Source organism: Symphodus melops, assembly GCF_947650265.1.
Source record: "Symphodus melops genome assembly, chromosome: 17".
NCBI lineage: Eukaryota > Metazoa > Chordata > Actinopteri > Labriformes > Labridae > Symphodus > Symphodus melops.
Window position 1 is genome coordinate 17,527,175 of NC_136707.1, and position 20,086 is coordinate 17,547,260.

The following is a 20,086-nucleotide window of genomic DNA, read 5'->3' on the forward strand; positions in this document are numbered from 1 at the left end:
CTGTCTCTTCTCATGCTCAAGAAATTCACTGCTGTATTTTAGAAGCAATTTTCCATAGTACCTCTGCTTAAAAAAAATAATCTCTGCTCTCACACACAGTCCAAATGAAAACTATCTGAGCACCACAGATTAGGTACAAAGCAGCCACATTTTCTTTGCCCCTCTGAGTCTGAGAGGGAGAGATTATGTGAGGATTAGAGTCCATTGGACCAGTTGGCCGCCGAATTCATCCTTCAAATATCTCAGGAATGTTGATATCCTTTCTCATGTTGGGCAACCTGAACCCTGAGGGAGGCGCTATTTCATGCGGCCTACACAGACAGGTTGCTAGGTAAGTGCTTGGCAGAGAGTGCAGTCAGACATTAAACTACAGCAAGTGAGAGCAACCTGGTACCCGAAGCAGTTAAAAAAAAAGTTCAGTTTAAAACAACTGAGGGGTGTAAACAGGCAAGAAGTGACTCAGATTAGAATAGTGAATGTTTAGGTATGATACAGTCTTTTTAAGAAGTCTTTTTTTCAGGGGAATCAGGAGAAATCTGCTCTGCTGTGCTTCAGTAAACCGCGTCTCTCTTCGACAAAGGAGTGTCTGTTCGCTCTGCAGCAGGTGGATAACTGCGCGCAGGTAATACGAAACTGAACCACGTGACCGAGGGCCATTTGAAGAGCAGACGAGAGAGAGCGAGAGAAAAAAAACTGTTTTACATGCAGCCTAAAAACTCCAACTGTTGGTGTCGACAAAGATGGCAGTCTTGTACTTCTAGGTAGCACGTAAATCGCTGTTGTCTTTTTAGTGTTACCTGTCTTTCACCTGGACTAAACCACTCGTTGCGGAAGCACTGTGTTGCATGTGCAAGGGATCAACCTGATGTTTCCCCCTTTTGCTTCGATCACCTGAAAACAGCCTCATCAAGGGTATTAAAGGTAACATAACATAATTTCTTCTTTCTTTTTGACAAGCTTTTTTTTTACTAGAACACTGAGGACTGAACTTGGAAGCCTTTGTTTTTTTTAATGCATACTGCTATTTTATTTAAAGGTTATTATTTTTCTGTGGTTTGAGCTGGTTAAATGGTGATTCAACATCAGGCTGATTGTGACTCAGTGTTTTGCAAGGTGGCAGGGATTCCTGGCTCAGCCTCAGATTAAATAAGTCCTTAAGTCTGTCAAATCTTAAAACAATTGTCTAAATATTTGTGACAATTTCTCTTCAGCTGATTTAGGAGGGATATAAATCCATACAGTGAATGTTGCACCTAATGAAATGGAGCCGAGCTGAAGCCCACAAGTACCAGTCTGCCATCACTTGGCCTCGCTGGTCCCAGGACGAGATGGCGGCCAGTCTGGACGTGATGGCCCTACCTGGAGGAGTTGTGGTTGGGAGTGTTTTACTGCTGGTGCTGAGCAATAATCCTGTATGGGGTGAGTCAGTAACCATCCCTTTATCTTCCACACTCCCTCACAAGCAAAACATCTAACCGCACCTACACACACAAATGCAGCATAGAATCCTGCAATGATAGCGTAAAAAAAACAAACAACAACAACATAGGGAACATGCCAAAGCTATTCTGAAACATGCACCAGCTTGTCAGCCTAGAAAATAAAATCTAGACAGTGAGCGCAGAAACACATTCTGTTATATGAGAAACAGGGATTCAAATTCTGTCAACTATAATGCCATATATACATGTATATATGCTCATTTGAGCATGGCCGCCCCGTCAGTAACCCATGCTTCCTGTTATCAAGTTGAACTTATGTCCTTGCAACGGTTACTGTTTACCCTTGTGAATGATTGACTCAGTCAGAAGACAGTATCAGAGAGATACAATTCCTGTAACGAAATCTTATTTTTAAGAGATTTTTTTAAAATCAAATTTAACGCCTTTTATCCAAACAATTTCACAACTAATCTGTTTTTACCCCTCATATTTATGGGCTTTCATTTTTTAAGCTCGTTATTTGATTCAGATGACTGTACTAGTGAAGTACGCTCTACATTCCTGAGCTCCTCCTCCTCTTTCCCTCTCCTGGTCAAGTAGTTACTTTGTAGTTTCGTGATGTCCCCGAGTAATCACATGGTCGGTCATGGATAAAATGTGTTGAAGCAGCACAAGACTGGCTGGATATCTGGTACTCTGCATTTTTGAGTTTTTTATGCTTTGAAAGTGTGCGCTTGGGTGAAAGCAGTTTCTGCTGTTACATCAGCTATAGTAAAAAAAAAAAACGTTACTGCTGCAGGTATTTAATGTTTGAATGGCCATAGTAGATTTCAAGCTACCTCCATTTATTCACTGAGCTAAACACATCTTTTGAGCAAGTTGAATATAGATCATGACAACAAAACCATCTTTTGGACATTTGTCACAAGCAGAGACTGGCAGTCACATCTGAATTAACAAAGTGTTCAAGCGTTTTGCACTATTACACATTAAGATTTAAAGACCTGTATCTGCATTAATCTGTGTGCATTGTTTGTTCAGTGTCTGTGCATTAGGACTGCACAATAACATCACAGTTTTATCTTTATCACAATATGAGCTTTCAAAATACACACATCACAAAGATCTGAATTTATCACAATAACTAAGACAAAGGATTTTTGTGCAAGCAAGCACTGCTTTCTCCTTCAGCAGGTGTGCTTTCAATACGCTCTCACGCCATTTTCATGCAGTCAGATGACACACAAGCTAGCTATCAGCTACCCTCAGTCACTGTTGCAAATGTCGTGGTTAAACAAGCTTGATTATTTTACTCTAACGCTATCTTACCCTAACCCCCCCCAAAAATCTCTATTCACACATTGTATCTTACTTGTGTGAACTTTCTGTTAACCAAAGGGTGTAACAACATATTTAAAGGTGGGTTTATGTGCTGCACATGTTTAAAGGCAGGTAGAGAGGTAACATAACAGGCTCATGTGTTATTACATATAACAAGTGTTCACATTTTTTAGTGAGGTGACACAGCCAGGTCAAGTAATGCAATGTCTTTAGTTCACTGAATAGTTAACGTTTGGATAAGCAGCTTCTTTACCAGTAAGAGCAAGTTTGAAATATAATTGTTTATTTAATTTTTCTGTCTTGTGTTTGGGAAAAAAAACAAAAAACAAGGTACACCTGAACCGCTTTGTTTGTTAAATGTTAAATTTTTGTTTATTCTTATATTGTACGTAATTTTGTGTTGTATTTGTTATTAAGCTTTAGCAATGCTAATGTATGTTTTCCATGCTAATAAAGCTCATTGAATTGAATTGCTCCCTTAAAAACATGTGGACATAAAAAAAAACCCATTTAAAAACACACAAACACACATGAGCTTTATTACTGACTGATGGAGGCTTGTGAGCACAGGATGGTTAATTGCTAACTGAGTTTAGCTAATTCTTTCTGCCGGTCTTTAATGAGCAGCTTTAGTATGTTTAAGACTCAAATGAGTATGCGTGGGTGATTTCAACAAATTTAGCAATAATTCTTCCAAAACGCACTGTATACTCTGGCTTTAATGGACAGCCAATTAGTTCAAGTTAGTGTCCAGTAGCCAACTGTGTGTAGTACATATAAACAGGAACTCAGCAACTATTCACCTGAAAGGTTTGCTGTTTCCTCAGTGTTCCTGACATGCTTTTATTTTCACAGGAAATTACACCGATCTTGCGAGTGAAACCCGTTCTAATAATACTGCAGTGAGTGAAACATTTCATAAATACCATTTAACCACACAATATCCTCTACCAACACAAGGATCACTGTCTTGTGGTTTTTTTTTGTGCAGGGACCTAACATTGCTGCTATTGTGGCCCCCACGGTCACCCTGGGAGTTCTGGCCATAGTGCTGGCGGTTCTGGCCTGGCTCTTCTGCGTGGTGAAAAAGAAGAGACAGACTGAAGGGACATACAGACCCAGCGCTGAGGAACAATCTGGTTCATGCAGCGCCGCGGCACCAGATGCATTAAAGTTACCAAAAGAGGAACGACTCATATGAGACTCTGTGCGTTATGTTTGCACAAACTTCTGTAAGGACACTTGCTGTGAAGAGTTTGTCTCACAGTGTCAAGCGTGAGTGTGACGATGCTCTTTCTGTGAGCGTTTAAAGGAAAGACAAATTCCCCCCCCGGGATTTAAGAAAGGACAGGTTGCCAAGTGTTCACACGACCATGATGCATTCATTTGACCACTTTCAAGTCATCAAGTAACAGATTGTTCCTGTGTGACACTATGAAGAAACACACCTGCACAATAGACCTCGCGGATTTCAAGACAAAATGACATTTCAAAGAAGGTTTTGAACATTTCTGCTTTACAAATGAAACGCAAGATTTAGTATTTTTGTCACCGTCAATGATCTGAGTTTCCAGAATATTTCACTTGATAATGATGTCTTAATATATATTCAAGCATGTACTTTGACCTGATTTGATTGAGTCTTTTATGAAACACTGTCACCTCCATCATTTATGCTGATCTTTTACCTCAAGCTGTCGTTTATTTAACTAACCTGAGTCCTCAAGTGCTTCTGATTCTACATTGAAAGTGTTTGAAGTCTGACAATGAGAGTCTCATCAAAGAGCAAAATCATTTTGTAAAAGAAAGTTGTATTTGATAAATAGTTTACACTCACGATTTCCTATGTAACAAACCCAATTCAAACAAGCAACATGCATCATAATCAAACGGATATTGTATTTGACAATGTTTATTTATGCCTTTGTTAAATAAATGCAAAGAGTTTGTAAACTACTTGAATGGTTAAACTTTGCAAAGCATTGACGATGTAAATGTATCCCTGACTAAATCATCCTGTTGTCATTGTTTGTAGTGTTATGTGCAATCCTAGTCAAACAAGATTAAACCACAACGCCAGAATATGTACAGTCATTCAAAGCATGACAAAGAGTAAGATGGATTAGGATCCCTGTAAATCCGAGTGTAAATGCATAGCTGCTGCAACCAGGCCACACCTGATAACTCAGCAGCCATTGTGAGTTTCTATAGCAAGGAAAGAAATTCCGTCTGACATTTTGTAGAACTTTAGAGAAAAGATGGCCGACATGATTCAAAGTGAACATGTAAGGCAAGGCAAGTATATTTATATAGCAAATTTCAACAACAAGGCAATTCAAAGTGCTTTGCACAAGACATCAAAAGCATCACGATAGTAGAAAGAAAAGATATGTAAGATTAAGATTGACTTTATGGATCCTGCAAGGGGAAATTTTGTGTTTCAAGGTTCAAGGTTCAAGGTTCTTTATTGTCAAATATGCTCCATGTTAAACATACAGCACAGATGAAATTGCAATCCCCCCCTAACCCCCAGTGCAAACCTGCAGTGTATAAAAAGAGCACTAAAAAAACTAGCAATACTATACAACAAATAACTTAACTAAAGACATTTGGACAACAGATAACGAACAACAGACAATAGACAGACAAGGGCACTTGTGAGTGTTCCACTATGAGGTAGTATATGGATAAATTACTATGAGGTAGAATGTAGATAAATTACAGTATTAACAATATAAACAGAGTGCAGATTAAGTTACAAAGTTAAAAAGTGAGGTAGTGTGCAAATAGTGCAAATAGCATAAACAATACAATAAACAATACAATAACGGCTGTGCAGAGTTTTAGGGTGCGTGAATTAGTGGAGCACGCGGGGGGTGGAGGTGGAGGGGGGTGATGCCAGGACCTGTAGGGGCAGACTGTGGCAGGATGAAAGGGGGGGGATGGAGGGCAGAGGGGGCAGAGGGGTGAAGGAGGGTAGAGAACTGAGGGCAGAGGGTGATTTGCAGGGAGAGAGAGGAGCCGCTGCGTGTGCCCGCGCCGCCATCTTGGTTAACTGTTAACTTGGTTTACAGTCTGATAATCTGAGCCCACCTTCGTTTTAAGAATGGAAAGAACTATTAAAGTCAGTCACTTTTTTTGGATGAACATATCTTATGGGAGCTTCTCGATCTGGGATTTCAGCTGCACTCACTTGAGATCAATACACAGTCCATGCACACTGACATGTAACTCTGAACACGAGTAATACCAGGAAACGACTTTTGGCTGTCTTGTGATGAATGAGCTATGGCCCAAGGAATGAGCTCCCTTTCCTCATGATAACAGAAAGATAAACTGAAGAGATTCTGCTCTTAGCTCACTTGTATTCATAGTGTTGTCTAGATAAGTGTTGCCTTTTACAATGGTTGTTGCCAGAGAGAGGAGTGTCCCAACATACAGTATAAAAGTGGCGATCTGCTAATCAGTTGAGTGAAGTGCAAAAAAAAAAAAAAACACCATTCCAAGTAAGAAAACGGATTAATGCAGGATTTACAAAATAGTGTTTAGTTTGTCCCACGTTCTGTTAATACTAGGCTTCCCGTTACTTGCCATGACTTATGGAGGTAAATACGTTTTATTCAGCGAGACATCCCTCTGATAAGGGAAGCTTATCTACAGTTCAGCTGAGCACAGAACAGGCAGGCCTTGTAGGAAACATCCCAGACTGAAATTTTCACAGGAATTATGTATGAAAACTGCTGAAAAAATGTCTTCCTTCTAAATCACGGGAGCTGGATTAGTTTCACAAAGATTAATTGTTTCTACTGTTCATTGTTCCACTCACATTACATTCGGTCATCTGACTGTGAGACTTTCCACTGGTGGAGTTTGTATTCGAACTTCAGAGAATATGCTTTTAGGATGAATCCTGCCTCCATGTTGAATCCAAATGTTGGAGTCAAGTGGACTTTAAGGTCATAAACCGACAAGATTGTTAACTTTGTTGGGCTTGTTTTATCCCTCAGTACAACATTTTGCATCAATGCAAAAGTAAGAGGTTTTAAAGCTACTACTGATGAGTATTACACAAATCGTTTAAAAAACAAGCCCCATGAATCTTATTGTGAGCCCCTCAGAGAACGCTTTCATGTTGAGAAATACTTTCACTGACAGCACTGTGTAGGACAGAGCAGACAATAAATAACTCAAACGCAGTCAAACTGGTCTTTTGATAAGGTTTTAATCATCCTTTAATTTCAAGGCTTCACAGTTAAAATCACTTGCTTTTGAATTTTGCAAGGCAATCAATGGACAGATGTAAAGGGTGAAATAATTCAATGCATTCACAACATACGAAAAGCCAACCTTCACTAGTATCAACACCAAAGTCTAACACTAGAGTAACAGTGATCTAGGTGATAACAGTTTTCCAGAGTGCAAGGGAACCATTCGATTCGTGATGGAGAGCGATAAAAAGGATGGACTTGGGGGAGTGTTGATATGAAACTGGTTTTAGGCGACCTCCTCCTCTCCTTCCTCTTCAAACTCACCTTCCTCAGCGGTGGCGTCCTGGTACTGCTGGTACTCAGACACCAGGTCGTTCATGTTGCTTTCGGCCTCTGTGAACTCCATCTCATCCATACCCTCGCCGGTGTACCAGTGGAGGAAAGCCTTACGGCGGAACATGGCGGTGAACTGCTCAGAGATGCGCTTGAACAGCTCCTGGATGGCTGTGCTGTTGCCGATAAAAGTGGCAGCCATTTTGAGGCCACGGGGTGGAATGTCACAGACGGCGGTCTTCACGTTGTTTGGGATCCATTCCACGAAGTAGCTGCTGTTCTTGTTCTGCACGTTCAACATCTGCTCATCCACCTCCTTCATGGACATGCGGCCGCGGAACACTGCAGCCACGGTGAGGTAGCGTCCGTGACGTGGGTCGCAGGCGGCCATCATGTTCTTGGCGTCGAACATCTGCTGGGTGAGCTCAGGGACAGAGAGTGCGCGATACTGCTGGCTCCCCCTGCTGGTGAGGGGGGCGAAACCTGGCATGAAGAAGTGCAGACGGGGGAATGGCACCATGTTGACAGCTAGTTTACGGAGGTCAGCATTGAGCTGGCCGGGGAAACGCAGGCAAGTGGTCACCCCGCTCATGGTAGCGGACACCAAGTGGTTGAGATCTCCATAGGTTGGGGTGGTGAGTTTAAGTGTGCGGAAGCAGATGTCATAGAGAGCTTCATTGTCAATGCAGTAGGTCTCATCGGTGTTTTCTACCAGCTGGTGGACAGAGAGAGTAGCATTGTAGGGCTCCACCACCGTGTCTGACACCTTGGGAGAGGGCACCACGCTGAAGGTGTTCATGATGCGGTCGGGGTACTCCTCGCGGATCTTGCTGATGAGCAGGGTGCCCATGCCAGATCCAGTGCCACCACCCAGGGAGTGGGTGAGCTGGAAGCCTTGGAGGCAATCGCAGCTCTCCGCTTCTTTCCTCACTACATCCATGACGGAGTCCACAAGCTCAGCTCCCTCAGTGTAGTGGCCCTTGGCCCAGTTGTTTCCTGCTCCGCTCTGACCTGAAATCAGGAGTACAACAATTCACTGAAATCCCTTCTGATAAAATATTATGAGTTCATCCTTGTTACTAAATTGACATATCTTACCAAAGACAAAGTTGTCAGGCCTGAAGATCTGCCCAAAGGGGCCAGATCTGACTGAGTCCATCGTCCCAGGCTCCAGATCCACCAAGATGGCTCGGGGCACATACTTTCCCCCTGAAAGCAGTTCAAATAGAGCAAGATTGGATTTTTTTGTCCAATTTACCAGACACATAGGCTTATGGAGAACGTTTTTATAGCAGGAGAATTTACCGGAGGCCTCATTGTAATAGACGCTGATCCTGTCTAACTGCAGATCGCTGTCTCCATGGTAGCTACCAGTGGGATCAATGCCGTGCTCATCACTGATCACCTCCCAGAACTAAGAAGAAAAAAAAAGGCGTGGAAGGAGAGGAGAGAGAGGCAGATGTTAATTTAGCCTGAGGTCAAAGGTACTAAATATATATATGTTAAAGTTGATTTAATATAAATAAAGTTGTGGTACCAAGAGCCTTAAGTAAATCAAGGCTCTTTAAAGTAGGCAAATAGTTAAATAATAATGAGCTTTGAGAATGTTTAATTCTGAAATGCCAGTTAAACGTGCAATCTAGTAGTCTAAAATGCGGACAGTCTCAGGAGGAATCCAGCAGATGGCTATAATCTGATAAGTAATTATCTGTAAATCTAACCAGCACACCCTTTACTTTAAAAGGACAAAAGGACTGAGGATAAAATGTAATTTGGCGATGTTAAAATAAAAAAAAACATAAAGACTGTTTGGGAAATCGACATTTTCGAAAGCTTCTGGCTTATAAAGAATTATATGTAAAAATGGGTCAAAATGTGGAGGGGGAGGGGAAGCTGATATACAGTCTACAATGGTTACATTATTGCAACCCATAATCGTTTGCAGCACTTTTTGCAAATTCAGAAAACTCAAAAGCTTATCAAATCATAAGCTTATTATGCTTTACGGTCGTATTAATTAATCAAGGGCTGCATGGATACTGTGCCCAAATAACGCCCTTCTAAGAATGTCAATGAGAGAATCGTATGTGTTTCAACATTGAACGTTTTACATGATTTTAATTCATTTTACGGCGACGCTTCAAACAAGACTGTAGGCTACATCGCTCTGGGTGGGTTTATTCTAGAGAATGATTTGAAGGTGGATTAGACGGCTCCCCTCAGCCATGAAGCACCCTTGCATGAGCCTCCTGCACAAATCAAAACCGAGCAGAGATAAAACTTAAAATTACCTTGGCTCCGATCTGGTTTCCGCACTGACCGGCTTGCAAATGCACAATCTCGCGCATTTTGAGCGAATGTAGACGAGGATGGAGGAGCAGGAGACGAAAATCACAGCAGCAACGGCTCACAGGATGGTTGGTTTCCTGCGTCGAGTGACTGGGATTTATTTCACCGCCTACTGTGGAGGGCTGAAATCGGTGGCGCAACTTGACGTCATTTCCATGGTAACCAAAGAGCGGAGGAGAGAGGGAGGGTCCGTGATCCGTGGAGATGGCGGATAGGGTGCGAGGAGGAGCTACATCACTTGTCGATAATATTCTCATTATTCTCACGGACAGAGTGTACACACACAACCCCTCCAAACACCCACATCCACACACAAAGTAGCGAGTGTTTGAGGCCTGGCTACACATCTTGGTGTCAAGGTCGTCACTTTGCAGTTTTTAGTGTTGCACACTGCAGGGCACACCGAGTTCATTTTTCTCAGGTCAAATACACAACATCATCAAACAGTCATATCTTTAAAGGCCAGGCACACATGTAACATAAAAGCTAAAATCCAACAACAGGAGCTTGGATAATATTTGATAGGCTACTTCTTATTACCAAAGGCCCATTATACAGTATGAAGAATGTCTGCAGTTCTTCTTGTTGGACAAGCATTTGAAAAACACACTGAGGCTAAAAGGCTGATATATATGTTTTAAACTAGGCCTAGTAGAAATGACATGAGAACACTGATATATTAGACAAATAAAACCATGAAAAGCAGCAGAGAGTTGGGAAAAGTATCATTGGTCATATTTTTTGACAATTAGCTAATCACCATCAAGTCAATTATTTCTAATAGAATTCCTTGTGCTTTTAGGGTTGTTTTTTATTTTATTATTATTATTTTTTTACCCCAGTCAGGTTCAATAAAACAGGCTATCCAGTGAAAACAAAAGGAATTAATATTATACTAACATTATTTTCATTCATTTCAACTGTTTTGGAAGTTTAGAGGTTGACTGTCCTCTATTATATGTGACTGTGTCCTTTTTTCATTGTAGGCCTAAATAGTGTTTCTCTAATTATTCCAATTCGGCGGCAAATTAAACAAATATATTTTTAATGATGGTACGTTTTAAGTAACTGAAAGGGGAACATGGGACCCCTAGGGGCGGCCAGGAGTTATGACAGGGTGGTCTAACCAGGCTTAACAAAAACAATGAACACCATTTTTCACTGATAGAAAAGCATGGCAATTTTTATAAGCAGACTTTGAGGTAAACATGAGACTGGACATAAATCTACACCAGAAGTCACACATTCAGAAATTTCATGTTACAGCATCACTTTAAGATGCTTGTTCTTTAAACGTGCATGGCTTGTTTGTCGTCACACTAGAGTTTCCACTTTTCGTGTTTGCAATGACTGTTTATCCATACTTGTAGATGTGTATGTGGGGGTCTTGAAAATGTTTTCGCCTTCCAAAAGGTGTGCAGATGAAGAGGGCACACTCCCTGCCCTGTATGACCTGCTGAGGAAAAAATATCAGCAAAACCATTCTTCATACTGAGCACTCAGTTTATGTCTTAAGACACATTCAAGAAAAAGCAAAACTTTCCTTTAATTTCCCTTGTTGGTTTCCTAAATTAAAATGAGTTTAACAGACTGAAAAGCTACCGGTATGCTGAATATTCTCTACCTCTTAGCTTAATGTTAAACACTCCCTTTACATTGTTGGGTTTCAGAATCTGGGACACATTCCAGATTGTATTCTTTTTAAAACTTGGAATATTCACCTGCCTCCCACCTTCATGTTTAAAAAACAAAAACGAAATCTTTAAACTCAGGCTGCAGATGAAATGTTCACTGTGCTGAATCTATTTTTGGCTAACACATATTTTACATTCCAGTCTTTGGTTAGCAAAGAGAAAATATATACCTGAGGAAGTGGTTGTCAGCATGTATGTTGTGTGAGTTGTCAATACACAGTCCTGTTCTGCAATAACATGTACAGGAGGAAGATGCGTAACAAAAGACAAACATTTTCACATAGTCTTAAAGGCAGTACATTCACATGTTTTTTTCTGAACTTTAAAAAGTCAGTTGCTGGTTAGTTTATAATAATAGTGCTTAAGTAAACGTATGTCTTACTCTGAGCTGGTTATAGTTTCGGTCAATAATAGACACCAAACAGGGGAACATGAGTGATTCAACCACAAAACTAAATTCACATTTTTCACTGGAGTATAAGGTCATAGGGAGTTTCTTTGACTTACACTGAATTAACAACAAAGTGTGATTGTGTGCATCCTTGAATTATTAACACAAGTGTCAGCACTTAATTACTCATGTATATCCAGAAAGATGACATTCCAAACATGCAGCAAGTTACCAATCAGTTTGTTTTTTTAAAGCTTTCCAACGACTGGCCAATAGGGCTCTATTTCCTGTTTCCCAGCGCTGCTACATACAGTGTTGTTTCACCCCGCTGAATGATTTAAGTTACTCCCTCTAAAGTCATGCAGGAAAACCAAGAAGAGCGTTGGCTACTTCACATCAAGGACAATAGAAAGCAGTTGGTGCGCCCTGTCGCTTACAGGAGATGAGTTTCACCCAGCAAGTCAAATGATGTTGTGACGGAGGACTCATTAAGGACTTGAAGTCTAGGATTTATGCACTTTTAAACTGTGGATTTACGTAATTGTATTTGAAAAGAATGTCATTCCCGGAGGAGGATCTTACATGTCCAATTTGCTGTGACATCTTCACGGATCCTGTTTTGTTGGCATGTAGTCACAGCTTCTGTAGGAGCTGCCTGAGGCGCTGCTGGGACACCGGCTTACGTGAGTGTCCAGTGTGCAGAAAAAAAGCCTCTAAGTCCAGTGCTCCTACTAACTTGGCTCTGAAGAATGTGTGCGAAGCTCTTTTAGAGGTCAGGAGGCAGAGCTCGGTAGTGGAGGAAGACAACACAAACTGTGGTCTACACGGGGAGAAGTTAAAATTATTCTGTATGGTTGACAAACAGCCCATCTGTGTGGTATGTCACTCTTCTAAACTGCACAAGAGCCATGACTGTTCGCCCATCGAGGAGGCAGCACTGGACTGCAAGGTAGGGGAAAAAAACACATCAATGTGTTCCTTGCCTACATTGCAACATCAACCCGAATAAACTGACTCTACTGTTTTTGTCATCCTTAAGTATTTAAGGTAACACCTAAAGGTAGAATGTAGTCCCACAAGTCTGTCCTGATTGTTACCTTTTAGCTGTCTGAGCTAAAAACAAATCAAAGTGCTAGTTATATACTGCAACATCATACCTTTTAGATATCTGATTTCTAAGGTCTGCTTTATTTACAGGATGAACTTTCCGTATCCCTCAAGAGCTTTCAAGACAAGCTGGACAGCCTCAAAAGAATCCACAAGACCTCTGCAGACACATTCAAGTACATTAAGGTAACCTGTGATACAATGACAGAAAGTTAAGGATATAAAAAAGATCGGTTCAAATATAGTGTAAAAGTGCAATTAAATCATGAATTGTGAATTCTTAGACCCAAGCTCTGAAAACGCAGAGTTTGATAAAGAGCCAGTTCGAGCAGCTCCATCAAGCGCTCCACCAGGAGGAGTCTGCCAGGGTAGCAGCTGTGAAAAAAGAAGAGGAGGAGAGGCTGGCAGGATTGAAGGATAAGATGAAAGAACTGTCAGAAGAAGTGTCAAACCTCACAGAGATCATCTCAACCATACAGGAGCAGCTGAAAGAAGAGGATATGGTCTTTTTGAAGGTGTGTCACAATTCTTTAAATGTCAAGTTTAAAATCATTATTCCCCTCAAATGACCCACTTTGAATGTTTCCTTCTCCCAGAATTTCAAAGACATTCATGAAAGGTAAGTCAGCGGAGTGATGTGGTTACACTCCGTTTTGATTTAATGTTTTATCTCAGTGTGAGGTTTCTGTTGTCATCACAGAGGGAAAAGTGTCGCGCTTGGTTCAGACAGCATATCTGGGATACTGATTGATGTGACCAAGCATGTTGACAACCTCAAGTACAGAATCTGGAACACATTACTGAACCAAATAGACTATAGTGAGTATATACATAATGTTAATTTCCTTTAGACTTAAAGGCAAAAGGTGCAGAATGTTATGACCCAAACCCTGTTGAATAATTTAGTCCTTTTGTATGGCTCATTTCCTCTTTCAGTCCCAGTGACTTTGGACCCAAACACAGCACACCCCTGCCTCATCCTGTCTGACGACCTCACTTCCCTTCAATACTCAAAGCGGGCCAGCTGTTGCCCTGATAACCCAGAGCGCTTCCACATCAGCGCTGAAGTGGTAGGCATGGCTGCGCTGGGTTCAGGAAGCCACCACTGGGTCGTGGAAACAGGAAGTAATCAGGACTGGCTCCTGGGCGTGGCCTCTTTGTCCGTACCCAGGAACACTGAGGTCTCAGCTCGGCCCGAGAACGGCTTCTGGACCTTGTGCTTCCGGGATGGAGAGCTTAGGGCAATGACCTCGCCCCCAACTCCACTTAAAGTTCCAAAACCACCCAAACAAGTCAAAGTACAGCTGGATTACAACAAAGGGACAGTATATTTTTCCGACCCTGCTGATGACAAGCTCATTTATGAATTTACAACAACATTCAAAGAACCTTTACTTCCATATTTTTACACACAGAGCAGCCACCCACTGAGAATAATGCCAGAAAAGGTACTCATCACAAGTCGATTAATGATTCAATAATTGAGAAAGGAGGGTCTCAGTTTTGTTTCAATCCAATAAATAATTATTTACTGGTTGGCTTTATTAGTGTTAAAGCCTCCCACATGAGGATGCAAAGAAGTCTTAACTATTTTGATGCTTCAAAAACTTTGAAGCAGGAGTTTTAAAATTATTGGTTATCAAATAGACTAAAATTAATACTGATGCCTCTGAATGACCCACCAAGCAAACTAGACCATCAGTGACTAGAGAGATTATGTCTATGAAGTTATTTATAGTGTCTGAAACCAGCACCATGGGGTAGGTGATGTTAATTTCTCAGGTGAAGTGATTGCAATGAATCTGAGAGATATTTTTGACTGTAAAAGACAGATGAATTACATTTTCTTTGATAACAATTACCAACATAATACAGGACAAATCAGCAAAGTCTAACAGATAGCACTTTGTCCATAGAGGTTGCTAAAATCCAAATGAACGTATTTCCTCTCATGACCTTTACTGTAAGGAACAGACAGACATTTTGCAAAATATAGTTGTGCGTTTTTGGTTTAAAATGCTAAGATTTCGACTGCTTCATGTCTGTATAATAAGTTACTACCAGGAGCTGGTTGGCTAACATAGCATTTACAGTGAAAATAACAAACCTGCTCACAGGGATAAAGAGCTGCTTTCTAATATATATAAAACTCAATAATATACAGCACATTATAATATTTTATTGTTTAATCTGTCGAAACATAAGCTTTCAGAGAGAGGCCAGAGGTGTCCCTCTTTTCGACTTACCTTTTCGTTTCTAACCATGTAAGCTGCATTAGTTTTCTACATGGGGTCTACAGATAGAGGGTGGTGATTGGCTGTGCAGATTGTAAAGCCAGTATGGGCAAATACGATTTGGGGATACATACAATTGCCGTAGCTTTCCTTGACATCTTAGTATTTGCTAAAAAACAAACCATATATTTCCCAGCATGTGGAGTTCTTCCTTTGACCACAGTGCTCTGATTGTCTTATTCCTCCATTAGTGGCAGGTATGGTTAATTAGCAAGGCTACGTTTGAGTGGTTAATAGGGTTTGGCCAATACCTTTCTGTCAATATAGCTGTTCGTACACATGATGGCGCCAAAGTCAAACAATTATAATGAAGTATTTTATTACAGGGAGGACTACTTTTAACACTTCGACCTCATCTGGTTAAAATCAATGAAGAACATGATCAGTCTATGCCAAATTGAAATTAAAATGTTGATTTTCCGCTTTTGACTCATTCTTGATTCACAGTTTTAAGATTGCTTCCTGTTACTTAACATAATAATCTTTTCACCAAAAACAAGTATTTGACAAATAGATAGAATAGAAATTAGATCAGTCAGAGAAAAAACAAAGCATTGAATTGCAATCACAGTTCTTTATCTTGCAGCAACTTAACCATTATCAATAAAAATATGTAAGCTACAAGGTTAAATATGTGTTATATCTTCCTAAAGCTAACGCTGTTGGTTTGGAGCTGGTGGGGTTTTGTGTTTCTCTGCACAGAAGCAGGGGCACCACTTCTTCACACAGGTGTCTGGGAGAAAAGGCACCTTTTCCAGACGAGACAGATAGACAAGAGGCTGGATGGTGCTACTGATGTTGAGGAAAGCGAAGCCCACAGGCTGTACATAGCAGCGAAACACATCTGGGGTGTAGTAGTCTTCAAAGGGAAACAGCCCTACTGGTGGTAGGTAGTTAAACACGATGATACAAAGGATGGAGAGCACCATCTTGAAGGCCTTTTTCTTCATGGGGTGCATCTCATCTTTTCCTGCACCACGAGACTTCTTCAGTGCCCACAGGATGCTTATATTACACATAACCATCCAGCTAAACGCTGCCAGGATCTCACCGGTGAACACTTTCTCAAAGTTGGGGAGGCCTCCAACAGTTTTGGCTGCTGAGTAAGCAAAAGTTAGGCAGAGGACCAGAATGGAGAGGCTCATCCTGTACTTTATGTGTTTAAGCTGCCCAAACTTGATTGGAAAGATCACAGCTATAAATCGATCTAGGCAGATACAGGAAAGAAACAACGGCCCACTGGTGTCTTTCACACCGTAGGAGAATTTAATCGCAGACCAAACCTCCTTGCTCTGCAAGTGGTAAAGGTTAAGGAAGCTGATAGGGGGCACAAGACCGAAGTAGGCATCCATGAAGGCCAGACAGCCCAGGTACATGTCTGAGGTGGAGGGATCTTTGCGGTTGTGGATGAGGATTGCAATGACAAGTATGTTTGCAGGGATTCCGACAACTACGTTGATACATTGAAGAGTTAGGTCGAAGAGGATGGCCTCCACTTGATGATCGCAGCCGTCAAACACACTGAAGGGCTTTACTGTGGCGTTGATGTCAGCAGTTACATTGATGGGGAACTGAGTTGGGATAGAGGTAGAGTTGAGTGGTATGGATGCATTTCTCTCCATGATTCTGCAAATGCAAAAAAAAAAAAAAACTCTGAGGGGAAGGTATAAGAATCATCAGTGTTTAGATTTATAATCTACTTTAACAGCTGCTCACCAAAAAAAAGACAATTAATATACATTTTCTGAGGTCTCAATAGGAATTGTTCTTGTTTTTAAATACACAAACGAGTAGCACTACCTATAGGCCATGTCAAGTGCTCATTGGGAATCCTTGTGATCCTGTGATGTTTATTCTCAGTTGGGCTAAACTACAGCTGCAGAGCAAAGTGAACACAGAACCTGCAGAGCAAAAACATGTAGCAAACACCTTCAGGGCTTTTCCTCAGGCTGTTTCTTGTTATTGCATCTGTGCGCACGTCTACCGGGAATGTGAGTCCCTGTATGCAGGGAGGTCTAACCCACTTAAGGGACTCTTACTAAAAGCCCCACCCCTTCAGAACAGAATAAAAGGGCAGGAGTATCCAAATTCAAAGGTTCAAGGTTTGCATTTTGCATGTAGACATTTGAATGATATGTAGGACAGAAATGTGTGTATCCTGGTTCATATTGAAAGCCTGTTTCTTGTATGTACCAACCTATTAAGCAAATTCTAACCAAAGAGGATGGTTGCCTAAAAAGTTTGAATTTCGATTTTTATTAAAGTAAACTCAAATCAGACTTAAAGGATACAATTAGAGATGTCTTTTTTTTTTTTTTTTTGCCGTTCAAGCCCTGGTTTTGTTCTTGGATGAAGGACTATTTTCAGCAGTTCTGACTCAGGCTGATTCACACAAGCTCTTTGAAATATTGAGTCTTTACATGCAGTACAGCTGCGCTCCCATTCCTCCCTCCCTGCACTGAATGGACTATTGGAGCCAGAGGCTGTGACTGTTCCTCGTACAGCCATCAAGGGACCTATTCTGGTTTAATGGTGGACCTTTCTCCTCTTTGCTCCCTCAGTGGAGGCTGTTCCTCACCTCTCTGTGCTGCTGCCTCTACCTGGGGCCACACACACGTTCCTAAGGGGCTAATCACACTGACGGAGGAGTGAAGCCCTTTGACAAGATGCTTGTCTCTGGAGATGGCAGATTTAATCAATCGTAATCTTCCGCAGGCTAATCTACTGAAAAAGACAAATACAAAACAGAATTTTTAACAGCATTTTGAAGCATTTATTTAGTTTCTTAATACCCTGAAGTACAATTAAAATCTTTTACATGCAATCTAAAAACATGTCAAAGCAAAGCTGCTACAGGAAGGGGCATGTGTCAACCAACTGTTTTGTATGTTTTATTCCTCATTAATTTAGAAGCTTGTGTCTTTAAAAAGTCTGCACAAATTGTAATTCAATATTTGGAATTGTAACCACTTAAACATTGTTGATCAACTTCTAAATGTGTAGCTCTGAAAATGTAAAACTGTTGATATTGAACTGCTGTTGATATATGTTGAATCGTTTAGCAGTCACTTAAAAATAAGAACTTACTGTCTCTTTGCTTTTAATTTTTTTTTATTTTCAAAATAAAAGCACAGTTCTTACTAAAGATAGAACCTCTACAAGATTTAAAATTTCATGAAGAAGACTACACATTAACACAGAACATGTACCCATGCATCCATTCATTTGCCCAGATGTGAGGGTGTAAGAGTTTTCCAGTCAAATAATCCTTCGTTTTGAAATTGTATTGAATAATAGGTGAGTGGGAGCCCACTTAAATTCCACTCATACACACTTATTCATCCCAAATTAGTTGTGATAAAGAAGTTGACCTCCTCTTTAGGTGGACATAAAGGTAGGCAAGATGCATGTATTTTTTATGGTAATAATGGTAATGCATAAATGCAGCTTAGATTTAGACCAATTTACAAAAGGAAATATTTTTTTCACTCACCGGTGTGAAATATTCTTCTTCGTCGTATGTGTGATGCAGTGTGTATCATACACTGGTGTGTTTTGTGGCAGGAGTCCTTTATAAGTTCTACAGCATGTCCTGCATTTAAGGCTGGAGGGGAGGATCTCATGCTGTATTTCGATGTCCTGAGGGAATAAAGACTCTCTAAATTGTGGCTTTGTTATTGTAATGCCCTCCAAGTGCTCGACACCAATGACTTCTTAGCCATTTTGAAACAAAAAAACCCAACAACTTCACAACATAAGGAGGTTTTCAATTAATTAAATTAATCCTAACTCTTCAAAGGACAAAACTGAAAGAAACTAAATGCAATAAGTTACAATTAATACAAGTCGGTTCCACCATCTTTCCCCATTTTAATCCTCTTTTTTCAGACTTCTGACTCTTAAACTAATATCACAATTTGTGTATGTAAACACAGTTTAAACTGGCTCACTGTGCACCAACTTCAACCTTTAAACACTTCTTACAGATGGATGCATCACTACTAACAATGTTATAGTAACACCAGCTGCTTTCCTTTTTTCATTGTTGGTTCAGAGCACATTTCCTACTTCTGTGTTCATGCTGTTTCTAATACATGACCTTTACTTATTGTAGAGTATTTCTATGTTACTATATATTTCTTTTAACTTAAGGGAGATGTTTATGTCTTCCACTCCTGTAATAGTGTGCCAGATGTTATAAAAAACGAGTACGGCCCTCTCTCTCTCCCTTGTCTCCTGGGTCTTCAGACTGGGCTTGACAGGTGGATTCAGGGAGCATCATGAGGCCGGTCTGGCTATGATGCTGTGGGTTTCCTGGAGCGATATGTGTCATCATCACTTACTTCATCCTTTCCGTCCTGTTACGGGGGAGAAGATGAACACACAGGTGCAGAAAAAAAAAGAGTCAGTAACGTCTTATTTGGTCAAAAGCACACTTGCCCTTTATTTGAAATCACACAGCCTGGGCAGAGCTGGTAGATTCAAACTGAAGTGCAGTACACAGTTTGAATGGTGTGAAGCCTCTGTGAGAGTCTGTGTCAGGATGTATTTAGATTATTTTACAGGGTCCTTAAATAAATTTGAGGCCCTGCTTGGGTGACTATATGCCAATTTCCTGTTCCCATGGAAACACAAAAAAAGCCACCTGATTAATTTTCATATGACTATAAAAATGACTGGACAAAACAGGTGAAGAGAATGTGGTCTAAATTGGTTGCTTTTACTCTATGTGGTCTCTAGGGGCAGTAGTGGTCTATGCTTCCTTCCAGATATCTCAGTGAGGAGAGCAGGATTTCACTTAGATAGGAAATAACATCATATTTAGGCTACATAATGCTAAATTTCTTCGGGCAGTCTGAGATTGGTCAGGTTGTCTTTCTTTGATCAAATAAAGATTTTTCATGATTTCTCAAAGCTCTGTCTTACA

The 20,086-nt window shown here is 40.7% G+C and overlaps 4 protein-coding genes across 7 annotated transcripts; 2 read left to right on the plus strand and 2 right to left on the minus strand.

Moving 5' to 3' along the window:
• The first annotated feature begins 338 nt into the window (after nucleotides 1–338).
• On the plus strand, nucleotides 339–4,797 carry crb3a (crumbs homolog 3a). 3 transcript variants are annotated; one of them, XM_079366634.1, is made up of 5 exons: nucleotides 339–622; nucleotides 792–921; nucleotides 1,212–1,419; nucleotides 3,639–3,685; nucleotides 3,775–4,797. In XM_079366634.1, the coding sequence occupies exons 3-5, from the start codon at nucleotides 1,245–1,247 to the stop codon at nucleotides 3,982–3,984; spliced, it is 432 nt and encodes a 143-aa protein (XP_079222760.1). In that variant the 5' UTR covers nucleotides 339–622; nucleotides 792–921; nucleotides 1,212–1,244; the 3' UTR covers nucleotides 3,985–4,797. The 3 variants fall into 3 exon arrangements, with proteins under 3 accessions (XP_079222760.1, XP_079222761.1, XP_079222759.1); XM_079366635.1 differs by having other exon boundaries at nucleotides 902–921; XM_079366633.1 differs by having other exon boundaries at nucleotides 339–454; nucleotides 521–921.
• Nucleotides 4,798–6,988: 2,191 nt separating this feature from the next.
• tubb4bl (tubulin, beta 4B class IVb-like) lies at nucleotides 6,989–9,844 on the minus strand. 2 transcript variants are annotated; one of them, XM_079367174.1, is made up of 4 exons: nucleotides 9,616–9,840; nucleotides 8,630–8,738; nucleotides 8,423–8,533; nucleotides 6,989–8,335 (listed from the first exon to the last, which is right to left on the minus strand). In XM_079367174.1, exons 1-4 carry the CDS (start codon nucleotides 9,670–9,672, stop codon nucleotides 7,278–7,280), a joined length of 1,335 nt encoding a protein of 444 aa, XP_079223300.1. In that variant the 5' UTR covers nucleotides 9,673–9,840; the 3' UTR covers nucleotides 6,989–7,277. The 2 variants fall into 2 exon arrangements, with proteins under 2 accessions (XP_079223300.1, XP_079223299.1); XM_079367173.1 differs by having other exon boundaries at nucleotides 8,423–8,738; nucleotides 9,616–9,844.
• Nucleotides 9,845–12,122: 2,278 nt separating this feature from the next.
• LOC306838478 (zinc-binding protein A33) lies at nucleotides 12,123–15,579 on the plus strand. The gene is made up of 6 exons (XM_079366681.1): nucleotides 12,123–12,707; nucleotides 12,956–13,051; nucleotides 13,150–13,380; nucleotides 13,462–13,484; nucleotides 13,566–13,684; nucleotides 13,802–15,579. Exons 1-6 carry the CDS (start codon nucleotides 12,315–12,317, stop codon nucleotides 14,344–14,346), a joined length of 1,407 nt encoding a protein of 468 aa, XP_079222807.1. The 5' UTR covers nucleotides 12,123–12,314; the 3' UTR covers nucleotides 14,347–15,579.
• Nucleotides 15,580–15,812: 233 nt separating this feature from the next.
• LOC306837702 (G-protein coupled receptor 183-like) lies at nucleotides 15,813–16,781 on the minus strand (the record flags this gene model as incomplete). Its single annotated transcript, XM_079365445.1, has 1 exon — nucleotides 15,813–16,781. One exon carries the CDS (start codon nucleotides 16,779–16,781, stop codon nucleotides 15,813–15,815), a length of 969 nt encoding a protein of 322 aa, XP_079221571.1.
• Between the last annotated feature and the right edge of the window lie 3,305 nt (nucleotides 16,782–20,086).

What these genes read in the sequence shown, in the direction of transcription:
- crb3a (XM_079366634.1), top strand. Translation starts at nt 1,245, where the DNA reads ATGTTGCACCTAATGAAATGGAGCCGAGCTGAAGCCCACAAGTACCAG. An exon ending in GAGCAATAATCCTGTATGGG is followed by an intron (nt 1,420 to 3,638) that starts GTGAGTCAGTAA and finishes TTATTTTCACAG; the next exon opens with GAAATTACACCGATCTTGCG. An exon ending in CCCGTTCTAATAATACTGCA is followed by an intron (nt 3,686 to 3,774) that starts GTGAGTGAAACA and finishes TTTTTTGTGCAG; the next exon opens with GGACCTAACATTGCTGCTAT.
- tubb4bl (XM_079367173.1), bottom strand. Translation starts at nt 9,672, where the DNA reads ATGCGCGAGATTGTGCATTTGCAAGCCGGTCAGTGCGGAAACCAGATC. An exon ending in GAAACCAGATCGGAGCCAAG is followed by an intron (nt 8,739 to 9,615) that starts GTAATTTTAAGT and finishes TTTTCTTCTTAG; the next exon opens with TTCTGGGAGGTGATCAGTGA. An exon ending in GCCTGACAACTTTGTCTTTG is followed by an intron (nt 8,336 to 8,422) that starts GTAAGATATGTC and finishes TCCTGATTTCAG; the next exon opens with GTCAGAGCGGAGCAGGAAAC.
- LOC306838478 (XM_079366681.1), top strand. Translation starts at nt 12,315, where the DNA reads ATGTCATTCCCGGAGGAGGATCTTACATGTCCAATTTGCTGTGACATC. An exon ending in AGGATATGGTCTTTTTGAAG is followed by an intron (nt 13,381 to 13,461) that starts GTGTGTCACAAT and finishes TCCTTCTCCCAG; the next exon opens with AATTTCAAAGACATTCATGA. An exon ending in TTCAAAGACATTCATGAAAG is followed by an intron (nt 13,485 to 13,565) that starts GTAAGTCAGCGG and finishes TTGTCATCACAG; the next exon opens with AGGGAAAAGTGTCGCGCTTG.